General features: G+C 34.9%; 1 protein-coding gene and 1 non-coding gene across 2 annotated transcripts in view; one reads left to right on the plus strand and one right to left on the minus strand.

Moving 5' to 3' along the window:
• CFAP47 (cilia and flagella associated protein 47) overlaps positions 1-14,149 on the plus strand; it is a 421,952-nt gene that overhangs the window by 33,776 nt on the left and 374,027 nt on the right. Inside the window, exons 11-17 of the mRNA XM_072956043.1 lie at positions 833-985; positions 1,771-1,957; positions 2,057-2,153; positions 5,878-6,094; positions 6,406-6,647; positions 11,124-11,254; positions 13,217-13,339. Of these exons, the coding sequence (XP_072812144.1) occupies positions 833-985; positions 1,771-1,957; positions 2,057-2,153; positions 5,878-6,094; positions 6,406-6,647; positions 11,124-11,254; positions 13,217-13,339 (1,150 nt within the window). The remainder of the gene's footprint in view (positions 1-832; positions 986-1,770; positions 1,958-2,056; positions 2,154-5,877; positions 6,095-6,405; positions 6,648-11,123; positions 11,255-13,216; positions 13,340-14,149) is intronic.
• On the minus strand, positions 9,528-9,632 carry LOC116278283 (U6 spliceosomal RNA). Its single transcript, XR_004187670.1, has one exon. It is a non-coding gene; the product is annotated as a U6 spliceosomal RNA (small nuclear RNA).

A 14,149-nucleotide genomic window follows, 5' to 3' on the forward strand; every position in this document is an offset into this window, starting at 1 on the left:
TCAAAACTATCTTTGAATAACAAAGCATTTGTTTCACTTTTTGCCGCACTCTCTCAAAAGGCTTTAACTCAGTTAAAGCTGTCTTATTATAACCATTGAGGAATTGTTGAAAATGGGGAGAAATATTAGATTAAATTTCATTCGACTATATATGACTACTAGGTTTATACTTCTGAATTAATTATTGAGGGTGAGGATTTTAATGATTAATAAAATTTGCTGAAGTTGGGGTAGACCAAGGCCAAAAGAAGTGAATACTTTTTGTTTCTATGGAAAAAATGTGGTAGGTGAAAGGAAGAACATGATCCCAGTTGAGTGAATATGACTTGCAGTTCTTTTTTGGATTTTTTTTTCATGTATAGATTTATTGTTGATGGGTATTTCATAAGGTCTGAGATGTTAGGAGAGTAGCATGATTTAACAAAAGAGTTCATTACTCTCTATATATTTTTTCTGATTTTGATCACAATGACATAAAAGTAATTAACCCTTAGGAAACACTAATCAGATTGAGATCTAGTTCTATCTATAATCTAGAACTGCCCAAATTGCCTGCTTGACTCATTCCCCACTAATGGGTTGAGGGTAGGTACTATTACATCCCAGTGACTTTCGTGATTTTCTGTGATTAGATTAATAAAACCATTAGATATCATTGTAGTTCTACAGGTAATAATATCTTGATATATAATAGAATATGAAGGAAAGGACTACAACCTGTCCTTTTCATCATTCTGTGCCCAAGTCCTGTCTTAATAGGCACTCAATAAATACTGATTGAATAAATGCAAATATATATATAAATATTAATATGAGTTGCCTCATATTGTAGGACAATTTTCACAAAGATTCCAAGATATACCTATGTGGATCCTGATTTTGCGTATACTGAATTTGAAAAAATAGATAAGAAAGCACATGAAAACTCTTACACAGGATACATTAAATATTTAAGAAATGTGCGCCTGCAGAAACAAGCACAGAGGTAAAGTTCACTTCCTCAGACTATATGAAACAGATCGTGGTGCCTATAGAGCCAGACTTTTTTTCTTTCCTCCTTAGTTTCTTTTTAGTGATTTAAATGACTTTTTAATCAATGAAAAGAGCAAAACACTCAACTACTTTAACTGCAGTTATTTTCTTTCCTTTTTTAAAAAAATATTTTATTTTCTAATGGAGGTACTGGGAATTAAACCCAGGACCTTATGCATGCTAAGCATATATTCTACCACTGAGCTATTACCCTCCCCTTCCTTTCTTGCTTTTGATTTGGGAATGTCTTAGGTGCACTTCCCCAGAAACAGACTTTGAGACAGGAATTCCAGCACATGTGATTTCTGAAGAATGTTCTTTTTGGAGAAGCCTGTACAGGATGAGGGAAACAGGGTAGGGCAGGGGAGGTAACTCAGAAATAATGTGTTTCAAATAAAGTTTACTCTCAGCCCAAAGCCTAGGGTCTCTTAAGCATAAATTAAGACAGGAACACGTTGTTGTTCCTGTCTTGTGCCAAAGGGACTTGTCTTTTGTGCTCCATTGTCGGTCATTGACTGTGAGCTGTCCCTGGATGTGGTGGAGTGGGTGCAGCTTCTTTGGGCAGGTGTTGGAGAATAGGGTCCCCTCAGCAGAGGGCAATTTTATGCAGATTAGTGCTTCTGTCTACTTAAGTGGATCTGAGTGGATTCAGTAACAGCATGCACTTTTTGGAATATTTGGATTTAATGATGCATTTTCTAAAAGACTTAGCCTCAATTATAATTATGATTTCAGTAGGAAACATACGTACTCATATAATGATACAGACATCGGATTACAACCAGCGTCAGGTCTAAAGTCACCCACACTCTCACAAGCGGAAATAGAAGAGGAGTTACCTTCAGCACAGTGTCGGATCAAATGTAACCAGTTGCTAAGTACCAGGAACATAGCATCCAAGGAGACAAAGTCTCTGAGAAGAAAGGCATGTGCAGTATTTTAAATTTTATTATACCATGAGAATTCTTAAATATCTTTTGTTAATGTTGAACAATTAATTTTAGAATAATGTAATTTCTTACAGGTTCTCAAAAGACTTAAATCAGAGCCATCTACAGCCCATGAAAAACATGATTGTGGCTTAATTTTGACACCAAAGCTAATTCATCAAGTGATTGTTGGTGAGAATCTATAAAAACCTACTGAAGTCTTTAGGTTTTTTTAAAAAAAAACAAAAACAGATTTATTGAAGTATAATTTATATTCCATAAAATTTACCAGGTCCAAGCATGCAAGTCAGTGAATTTCGGTAAATTTACAGGTTTATGCACCATCATCACAATTCAGTTTTATAATGCTGCTATTACCCTCAATGACAATATGCATTTGCTTCCTATTCCCACCCCTAACCCCAGGCAACCATTGGTCAACTTTCATCTCTATAGATTTGCCTATTCTGAACATTTCATGTAAAAGGAATCGTACAGAATGTGGTCTCTCTTACATTGTTTCTTTTACTTAGCTTAGTGTTTGTGAGGTTCATCCATGTGGTAGTAGGTATAAATATTTTGTTCCTTTTTATATCTAAATAGTATTTCATTTTATTAGAAATACTGCATTTTGTTTATCCATTTACCAGTTGATGAACATTAAGCTGTTTCCATTTTGAGGCTATTGTGAATAATGCTGCTATAAACATTGACATATAAGTCTTTGAGTGAACATATGTTTTTATCTCTTTTGGTTACGAGTAGAATTGCTGGATGATATGGTAAATTTGTGTCTAACTTTTAAAGAAATTGCCGAAAATTTTCCGAAGTAACTGCACCAAGTTACAGCCCCACCAGCAATGTATGAGGGTTATAATTTCTCCACATTTTCACCAGTAATTTTTATTTTCTGTATTTTTGATTACAGCCGTCCTAGTGGGTGTGAAATGTTATATCATTGTGGTTTTGATTCACATTTACCTATTGACTAAGTAGTTGAATGTATTGTCATGAATTTACTTAGAGAAACAACTATTCAAATCGTCTATCTTATTTAGGAAAATGTCTTTGCCCAATTTTTAATTTGAATATTTGCCTTCTTATTATAGAGTTGTAAGAATTATTTATACATTCTGAATACAAGTCTTAGCAGATACATGATTTCCAAATATTTTCTCTTAGTCTGTTGGTTATTTTTGCTTTTAAAAATTTTATTCTTTTATAGCCCATGCTTTTCATATCATGTCTAAAAATCTGTAGCTAGCTCAAGGTCAAAAATATTTTCTATTTTCTTCGTAACATTTTATAATTTTAGATCTTATGTTTAGGACTGTGATTCCTTTTGAGTTAATTTTTGTTTATGGTATAATAGTCTAAATTCATATTGTTGTGTATGGATATTCAATTGTCTCAGGACCATTTACTGAAGATACTATCATTCCTCATTGAATTGCCTTGGTACCTTTGTTGAAAATCAATTGACCAAATACATCACGGTTTGTTTCTGGAATCTTAATTCTGTTCCATTGATCTGTATATTTATCCCAATGATGGTTTTACACTGTCAATAAGGTGGCTTTATAGTAGGTTTTGAAATCAAAGTGAAAGTTTTCCAAATTTGCTCTTCTTTTTCAGGATTGCTTTGGCTGTTCTGGTATAAATAAGGTCTTATTAAGACCCACTCTTTCTGTCTTATTCTTGGATCTCTCTTAATATTTCTGGCTCACCTGTCTATTGCTCGCCCCAGCCTGTACTGAAACCTCATAATTCATGGGACCCTGGGGCAGAGTACTCAGGAAGTTCTTTCCTCTGTAGTGGAGAATAATTATTACTATTCAGAGTACTACTGTGGACCCGGGTAACTTTTATAAAAGAAAGATCTGGAAGGACCAGGCTGTTTCAAAGTAAACTTCCTTCCAGAACAGAGCTCAAGAATATTATAGGAATATGAAAATATCCAGCACCTAATGAGGTAAAATTCACTATGTCTGACATCCAAACATAGGTTACAAGACATTAAAAGAAACAGGAAAGTACAACCCATAATAAAGAGAATTATTAATGAATTAAATCTACCCAATACTGATACATATGTTAGCATTATCAGACAAGGACGCAAAACAGTTATTGTAAGTGTATTCTATTTATTCAAAAAGTTATACAGAGATATAGAAGATAAGCAGAAATGATCCACATGATCTTCAAATTCAGCACAATTCCAGTCAAAATCCCATCACGATCTTCTGTAGAAACTGACAGGCTCATTTTAAAATTCACGTGGAAACACAAAGTAGTTAGACTAGTCAAAACAATTTTGAAAAAGGAGAACACATTGGAGACAGCACTGCTTGATTTCAGGATTTATTATAAAGCTACAGTTAGCAAAACAGTATGTTATTAACATAAATACAGACCAATGAAACATAAGTCAGGTTCAGAACTAGATCTCTACATATTGGACAACTGAATTTTGACAAAGGTACAAAGGCATTGCAGTGCAGAAGGGATAGTCTTTTCAATAAATAGTGCTGGAACTAAGAGTCACACACACACACAAACACACACAAAAGGAGTTTGTATCCATACCTTAACATCATGTGCCAAAACTAAATGGACTAGATCATAAGTCATGTGCCTCCCGCTTTCTAGAAGACATACAAATGACAAAGAAACACATGGAAAAATGCACAACATTGTTTGTTGTTAGGGAAACACAAAATAAAACCACAGTGATACTACTATTAATCTATTAGAATGGCTAAAAAACGTACCATTTCAATTGTTGCCAAAGATGTTAGGAAACTGGTACTCTTGTACACTGCTAGTGGGAATGAGAAATTATACAGCCACTTTAAAGCAGTTTGACAGTTTCTTCAATATTTAAATACACATCTATGATGTTGTCTATCCATAGTACTCCCAGATATTTATCCAAAAGAAATGAGGGCATCTTTTCAGGCAAATGCTTATGCACAAATGTTTTAGCAACTTTACTAGCTTTAATAGGCCTTACCTGGAAAGAATCCAAGTGTCAATCAACAGATGATAGACAAACATTCACCTATAATGGACACTGTTTATTGATGTAAAGGAATGGACTATTGACACATGAAACATCCTGAATGGATCTCCAGAGAAGTTGCTGAAACAAACCAGAGAAAACCCTTCCATGTTGTTTTACTCCAGTCAGATTAAACTCTAGAAAATGCAGACTGGTCTACAGTGATAAAAAGTATTTAGAGTGGCAGTCTGGGAAGAGGGAATAGGAAGAATGGTGGGACAGAAAAACTGAAGGGTCACAGGAAAACTTTTTGGAGTGATGGATGTTGACTCTCTTCATTGTGGTGATTGTTTTGCAGGTGTATACATACATCAGCACTTATGAAATGCTACACTTTAAACATGTATAGTTTATTGTATACCAGTTAAAATTAAACCAAGCTGTTAAAAAAGAAAAGCAGGATAAGGCTTACTAGTTATTAACATTGTTACAATGTAAAAAATTTTGGCATTTAAAGGAGAAATCTTAAAACTTAAACAGTGAGTCAAGGAAAAGGTACCAATTTCTGTAAATTCTGGATAAGTGAACATAAATACGTTGATGGAAGTGGAAAGGGTGTTAGAATACATACACTTGTGTACTGAAATGAGTTATAATTGGTGCTAATAATTTTGTCATGTAGTTTTCCATATAATCAGTATATATCTGTATTGAATTTTGGCCAGTAACCTCTGAACATCAAATTACGGACATTTAGATAAAAGCTTGGTTGATAATTTCTGATATTATAATAAATATTTTAAGTACCATTTTAAACAAATGGACTGATTACAATATGGTATGAAAACTTAAAAAAAATAACTAAATGAACACATTTGTCAGCATTAAACTTAATAACTTACTTTTTTTTTTCAGGGCCCTCTGTCCTTAACTTTGGTGATGTTTGTGTGAACTCAACAAATACTCGTTTACTGCATGTTGTTAATATGCTCCCTATGCATATTTTGATCCAGTTAGATGTTAATTTGGTAGAACTTCGGAAAACCAACCAATTTTCCTATGTGATTCCACCTACAGCCAGTACTTATATTTCAGTGGTATTTGAATCTCCCAGCATTGGAAAATTTTGGAAGTAGGATTTATTTTCTAATTTCTATTTGCTAGAATCAAAGTGTCCTTTTGTGAAATATGTATTTATTTGCCCCAATAATTGTTGTATATATTTAGTCCCAAAACATAGAAACTATATGTGCACCAATTTGTAGATTTGTAGATTCATGTATCACTGGTAGTCTAATTAACATTTATAATTATTTTGATGTATTGTTTACTAAGAATTATGAATGTCAATCAATTATAAAAGCATTTTTACATGTAACTGAATTCTACCATTCAGTAAAGAGCTGTGACCCGTTAAATTTGGATGCTTTTGCTGTGTTACAGGTCTTTCATCTTTACAGTGAACAATATACCCAGTGGGCACATCCTAGTGATGGCAGTTGTCCTGCCAGTCAGACTGGAGCTATCTTCTAATGAGCTTGTATTGAGACCACACGGCTTCTTGGTGAAAACATGTTTCAGGGAAACGGTTAGGTTGTATAACCATCAGAATTACTTTGTCAAATTTGCATGGCAACCAGTAAATGCAGGAAAAGGGATAGCATTTTCAATTCGTCCAGCTAAAGGTAATAGTTTATTCTATTTGTTTGATTTTGACATTCATTTATTCATGTATTCAGGCATTAATCATATCTTGAGTGTGCACTTTATAAAGATGCCAGGAAGACAGAAATAAATTAGATACGGTCATGGGACAGTGGGGCCTGCCTGCTTGTCTGCCTCCCTGCCTCCCTCCCTCCCTTCCTTCCTTCCTTCCTTCCTTACTTCCCTCCCTCCCTCCCTCCCTCCCTACCATCTTCCCTTCCCCTTCCCTCTCCTTCCCTCTTTATTGCTAATTTAGGAATAGTCTTCATTTGGAATATAAGTACACAATACTTCAGATCACAGAGGATTCTTGGTTTGTAGAATTCTTGCCTTAGGTGTATTTTCTTGTGAAAAATCAGTCATTTCCAAAATCATGACTTTTATATAACTCTACCAGTGTTTGTAACAGGGAATGTTATAAACAAGCTTAAGTATTAATTTAAATTCACTTAATTTTAGTGCAGATACAGGTGGAGATGTTGACAAATTTAACAAGTGGAAGGAGAAGACTGTCCCTTTTTATGACTAGAGATCATTGTTATAACCATTTTTAATCTTTTTACTGATCTGGATAGATTTAGCATAATCCAAGATTATAATTTATTAAGCATTTGAGGTATCCTTCCATCAGTATTTACTGGATTGATTTGACCAAGCTCTTTTTTTGTTGTCATTATTAATACTGGAAATACTCGATTCTGCCTCAATCGAGAGAAAAGCTGAGTGGATGATCAGAGAAGAAAGAGAGTATTTCTGCTGATTTCAGAGATACTAGATAAACCTTTTCCAGTTTTTTTTGAACAGCTATCAGTTGTTATTATATTATCATCTGCATTCCAGCTGTAGGTTCTGATTAAGCACAGGCACTTGTCCTTGTATTTCTCTATCCTGACCAAGGCTGAGTAACTGGACTTTCCCCTTGGGGCAGCCGTGGAAATGCCATGATGAAGCTTCATTTGTCATAAGTCGAATTACAGTGTTATAAACTTCTCTGGTTTTTAGAACTCTGTTTTTTCAGAGGAGATTTTAGTATCTACTTTTCTTTGGGTTGCTCATAATACCTCTTACATTTTTTTTTAATCAAAGCACAAAAACACAAACACATTTAATTCCATATACAATGTTTGGATGAGTAATACCATTAGCCTTTAAGTACTTTAAATTTTTTGAATGATATCAAATGATAACAATACTCAAATCTATTTCGTATAGCATTGAGAGAAGTATGCATAATTTATATTATATACATAGATTTCTCTAATGTCATTTTCCTTTTGATGCTCAGAATAGTCATATGATAATTACTCAATTTTGTTTTTGCCTTATTGTGTAAATCTTTTCATTGAGTCATTTTTCTTATATCCCTTTTGTTATATTGTGTCGGGGAAGGAGAAATTTTTCTCTACCCTTCTCTGTTCTTCTGGTTGGTCTAAGAATTAAATTGACATGAAACAGATTAACAGGAGAAAATCAAACAAAAGTTTAGTAACATGTATCCATGAGAGAGACCCAGTAATAACTCTCCAGAATGGCAAAAATCCTAACCTCAAATACCGTCTTCGGCTGAAGACAAAAGAGGGTGTTGAGGGGTAGTGGTTTGGCGCCTCAGAGGGGAGGAAGGTAATTCACATGGAGCTGGAAAAGCAAATGTTTGGTAAACAAATGTTTGCTGGGCCAGGCAGAGACAGTGGAACACCAAGTGGACTCTGATGCCCAGGCCCAACTGAGCTTCCCCACCCCATCTCACCTAAATAGCCCATATTCTCTGCAGGTATCTCTGGTGATAGCTCTATTCTGGGAACTAGCCCGTTATATAAATCCTTTCAGGTAGTTAAGGGGGAGATCACAAGAAAAAAAACTTCTTGAATCTTCTGTTTCTTAAAAATAATAAGCTTGAATTAATCCTCATGCCAAAGAGATACATTTTATGGTGGCAAATTTTGTTACCCTATACTTGGTTTTACATCCTGCATAATACATTTAAAAAAATATCTCTATGTTTTTGTAAACTAAAATGAGTAGTTTTAAGTTAAATTTCATGTTGTGATTGTTCTTTCTCTCTGAGGCAGGATACATTTTGGATGTGTATTTGGATAGTGGATACTGTAAGGGAAAGATGTAAGAGTAGATTGAGATTTTCTAAGATAGAATTGATTTCTGATTTGACTTTCTTTAGATATTGTTCATGTTTCTGCTTGTTTTGTTACGTGTTCCTCCTTGTTGTCTTTAACCATCCTGAATCCTTGAGCCTATTCAGTCCTTAAACATGTCTTCAGTCAATTCATTCGCACTATCTTCCTCAATTCTCTCACTCCTTGGCCATTTGTAGTATGTGCCCTGCCAGTCCAGCCTTGCTCAGTTCAGCCATCCAATTTATTTCCCCTGTCCCCCAATAGATATAATATTCCTAGAGAAAAATATATAGCCATGCTGGTTGAAGGGAAAATATTGACCTCAAGGTGACCCTTCCACATAGATCTGTAATCCTTGTGTTGCTCTCAGCTCTTTTCAGCAAGCTCAGGGTGTCTTTATAAATAGCATGGACTCTCCTTTTTCAGTTACTTCCCATCAGTCTTCTACAGACACCACTCTTTTCCAGTACTGTTCATTGACTTTTATACTTCCCCCAGGTTTTGTCCTCCTGCAGAGTTCCTGCTCTTCCTTTGGTCACACCTCAGATGCCTTGTCCTAATAATGAAGTTTCCTCCACTTTCTTGGGCTAATTTAGAACTCCTTCCTCAACCATTTTTACACTCCCATTATGTATTTGTTTTGTCATGTACAGTTATTTGTTTAAATCCATCTCCTGTTGTGATAGATGTTCTTATTTAGAAATCTCTTTTCCTCAGACTTTTTTTTTTTTTAATCTGAAACACTTCATGAATTTGCATCATCCTTGTGTAGAGGCCATGCTTATCATCCCTGCATCATTCCAATTTTAGTATATGTGCTGGCAAAGCGAGCACTGCCTCAGTCTTTCTTGCCAATGAGATATGGACAGAAATTATTTTAGCTCTATTTCCCCTCTGGTTGCCAGCACTGTTTGAAGTCCTTCTACTTATATTAGCTTGTTTAATCCCTACAATGATTCTCTGAGCTAGGTGCAGTTGTTATATCCTCACTTTATGTATGAGAAAATTATGTTACAAAGGTTAAGTAAATTGTCCAAAGTCTCAGCTAGTACGTATGAGAGCTGAAATTTGAACCAGGGAATCTGACCCTAGAATTTGTGCTCTTTTAACCTCTATGCTCTGGTATGTTTCCACACCGAGGAAGGCAACATGATAAGGAATGGAGGTGTGGGAAGCTAGGAGCATTGCTCCTTGGAGGCATTGGTTAGCCTCTTAAGGCAGTCCTGGAATACCTGCCCGTGGACTTATGATTGCATAAGATAAATAAACACGTGTCTACCTAACCCACTGTAATAGGACTTTTTGTTACTTAAAGACAAATATAATCTTAATGGATCCACTTTAGACTATTAGCTCTTCCACAAGCAGTTTCTCTTCTTTTTATAAATTACTGTGCCGACCATAGTATTTGCATTCAAAAGTATTAATAATAGTATCTCACAGTGGGTGCTTTCTAGGCATCACATACTATGTTACTCCCTATACATGTGTTATCTCCCTACGTGGCCACTGCAGAGCTAGGAGGTAGGAATTATATCTTTTTTGAGACTGGGGAAACTACCATCGTATGAGAGGCAACCTGACTCAAGGCAAAGTTTGTGATGGTCACTCATCTCTCTGTTCAGTATCCTGGGCCTTTGAATCTCAGGTGATCCTCTCCTTGAAAAACAAACTTCTAAGTCATTCTTTCCATCAAGTATTATTTTCTTAGTCCAGAGGAGATGATGAATTTAAATAGGCAAAGCAGCTCACAGCAAATGTGCCTGGTATCTCCTGGGATCTCAATATATTTGAGTTATAGAAATGTGTTTACTAATAGGTACATCAGAAGTTACATCTCTAGGGATATGAACATTAAAACAAAAAAAAATGCCTCTGGTAATGGTAATTCTTTCCTCCAAAAATTGAATGAGTGTTGTTAAGTAAGTATTTCTGAGTGTTGGGAAACCTGTTGGGAGGGGGGTACGTGTGATCAGGGATCACAAATGGTTTTCTACCATCCATGTGTAAAGCCAACTCTAATCTTAAAGTGTTCACTTCATTGATAAATTTCAATTTTTTTGCCAAATATTGGCATATTTTTTGTTGACTATTTTATCTGCCTATTAAAATTGAAAAGATAAGGTATAATTTTAGATTTTAATCAAATTTTCTGGGTTTATACTCAATTGTTAACCTCTCATTTAGTGTTTTTCTATATTTTGAGTTTAAATAATCTGTTATATAAGGTTAGCACATTTTTATGCCAGCTCTTATTTTGGATATTAAAAAAATAAATGTGATTAATATGTGGTAAATTTCTCATTCTCTCTGAATCCTCTGTAGGCACTGTTGAACCACATTCTTCACTGGAGTGTGAAGTAACATGGCAACCGGATTTTGATTCGCCAGAGAAGGGAGAGTTTCTTCTTCACATCGATGAAGGAAACACGCTGACACTGAAATGTTTTGCACGTGTAATGATTTCACTTAAATACGATTTCTGTTTTGTGGGCTCTAAATTGGTTGGGTATACATATGTGTATATAGTTGGGTATATATAGTATGTTACTAAAAACTGATTTTGCATGCAGTACTTAGTTAACTAAATTATTTTAGCATCTTCTTGCAGCCACTTCTCTTCCATAAATGAAGACTTTGCTAAAAAATGGGTTATTTAAAATTAACTCAGAAATCCAAAGCTCTTGTGCCAACAATACTAGAGTGTTATTAGAACTTTTATAAATATATACCACCATGGGAGCCACTTGAAATTAACTTATGTCATTAATAAATGCCAAAGGAAAATAGAGAAAATTATAGTTTTGCTCTACTACCTATTTAGTATTCTAGTTATAATTAATAATTCAGTATGAAATGGATCATGTGATTCACATAGCAAGAAAATATGGAAAATTCTTATAGAATATACTTCTTGTAATAAAAATGTAAGTAAAATGAAGGCTGCAATATGTAATGTTAACTTTCTTTCTGTGGTAGAGCCCAGAAGGCCTTAACTTCATGACTCTTAATCACCAAGGATCCATTTTACTCGTGTGCCAAATTCTCCTCCCAGTGTTCTTAGTAGTTTAGCACAACCCAATACTCTTTTACTAAATCCCATTTCTGTCTCCAGGCCATGATCACATTCTTACGTATTTCAGCTATGAAGGCACTTATATCCTTAAGGTGTAAGAGATTCATCCAGTTTAATGATGGCTAGTGGCAGTCAGAAATTAGTAGTGTCTTTCCTCTGCTCCAGGCTTGAAATAAGCTGGGTCCTAGTGCTTTCACTGTGTTTAAATCACTTCCTATTCTTTTTTAAACTTTCTGTTGAAGTATAGTATATATACAGAAAGGTGCACATATTATAAAGTATGTATCACTCAGTTAATCTTTGTAAACTGGTAACGCCTTTGTAACTCACACCCAGATAAACCAGATCAAGAAACAGAACATGACTAGCATCACAACAGAAACTCCCTGCTACGCCACACTTCCAGTCACTAAGTGTCCCTTCCAAGGTCATTACAAGTTAGGTGAACTGTGAAGTGTTATGCTTAAGAAAGTAAAGATGGAGGAACATGAAATGATTCAATAAAATGTTCATTTAAGGTTTGTCATTAGATGTGAAGGACTTACTGGACCATTTCATCTCCTGTTAGCCTTTTTTGAAAGTTTATTGTTCCGATTACTCCAATCATATTCTTCAAGTAATTATAAGAATGTAGTAAAATCTCCTAATACAATAAGAAATAATGTGTATTAGATAAAGGCAATAGGGTCTGTTCTAACGAGCACTGAATGAGGAGTTAGAAATCTTGGGTTCTAGTTCCCCGTGGTTACTGTTTGCTTTCCTGTAAAATGGGAGAGGTGGATAATACCAACATTTCCAAAAAGTTTTCTGTGAACTGATTTGTGTAGGACAAGGTGAGAGAGTCCTGTGGCGAGGTAACTCAGTGAGTCCCAGTGAATGACCTCCCCATTCTCAGATGAGCAGAGTGTACATTATCAGCATATTAAGCCCTATAAGAAGACTTTTGGTAGATACATGCCTGGATAATCTCTTTTGGCACCTGATTTCCCATACTTCTGTGACCTTTGAACTTTTTCCTTTTGCGTTAACATTTAGTAACATGCTGTATGTAGTGGGGCAGGTGATCTCTCACATCCCCTTCAGTGATTAATCTCCATAATTCTCAGTCCTGGTTCTACTTGGTCCTTAGAGTTCTCTTACTACCCCTGCCTTCTTCAGTTGAGAAGGACATTTTAAATATTCTATTCTCTTTTCCTTTCTCTTAAGCACACATAAACTCTGATAACACTTTGTATTTTAGAAATTTCTGTGAAGCTGAAAAAATCTGAGTTATCTGGTAGAGGATAAAAACGTGTTTACTGTTAATCCAATTTTATTTTCTCTTTCTTCCTCTTGTTATTAGCTTGGTCATACCGAGGTCAGATTTTTAGAACCAAGCTTATTCTTCAGTAATAGCCCTCAAGGGTTAACAACTTGGAGGAAAGCCATTCTTCACAATGTAGGACCAAACCATGCTTATTTCAAGGTAAGGTAGAATCTTGGAATCTTATTTGGATCAGACCACATAATTTAAATTAATTTTTTGTTATGATTACTATGCTGTGAATACTTTAGTCTTTATAGATTGACTAATGCTAATATTTAGGTATTTCATATGAGATTTATTTGAGTACACTTCATCTACTTTGTCCTTTTAATGTCCCATAAAATCTGTTTCTCTCTCTTCCGCAGTCTCTCCCTTTCTTCTCCTCTTACCCCCTTTTTCTTTCTGTCTCTTATTTTGTTTTATGGGGAAAAAAGATAGATGATTTTAAAACACCAACATTAGAAAATACACATTGTTGATGTTACATTCCATATTTAATTACATACTTTTCCTTTTTTCCTCACTTTAACTCTGTCATCAGGAATGTTATGGTAGCAACTGGGATCTAGATCCAGACCATTCTAAAAATACTCTATTTATAGTTGTTGTTCCTGATTTAAATTGTGGGCTGAGTGGTGTTTAAAGTGATGAAAGAGTTTTTTTTTTTTCTTAAACCAAGAAACATGTTAAGATTTCCCAAATAGTCACAGTAGAGGTTAGCATTTGAGATCTTTCATTCAAGCTTTATATTTACATGTTTTCTCCTGCCCAAAGGAGGATACTCATTTCTCCTCTGTTGCATCAGGATTAGTTCTGTAGTCTTTTACCTTATCCCCCAGAATATCTTAACCAATTTCTCTTTAAATTATTCTGACTTAAAGCGTAGTAGATAAACCTAAATTGGCCTATGACAAACCACACCATAACTCTTTTGGTAAGTCACTTTTTTGAAAGTCAAAATGATACCTT

This window comes from Vicugna pacos, chromosome X (genome assembly GCF_048564905.1).
Source record: "Vicugna pacos chromosome X, VicPac4, whole genome shotgun sequence".
In the NCBI taxonomy this organism is placed as follows: Eukaryota; Metazoa; Chordata; class Mammalia; order Artiodactyla; family Camelidae; genus Vicugna; species Vicugna pacos.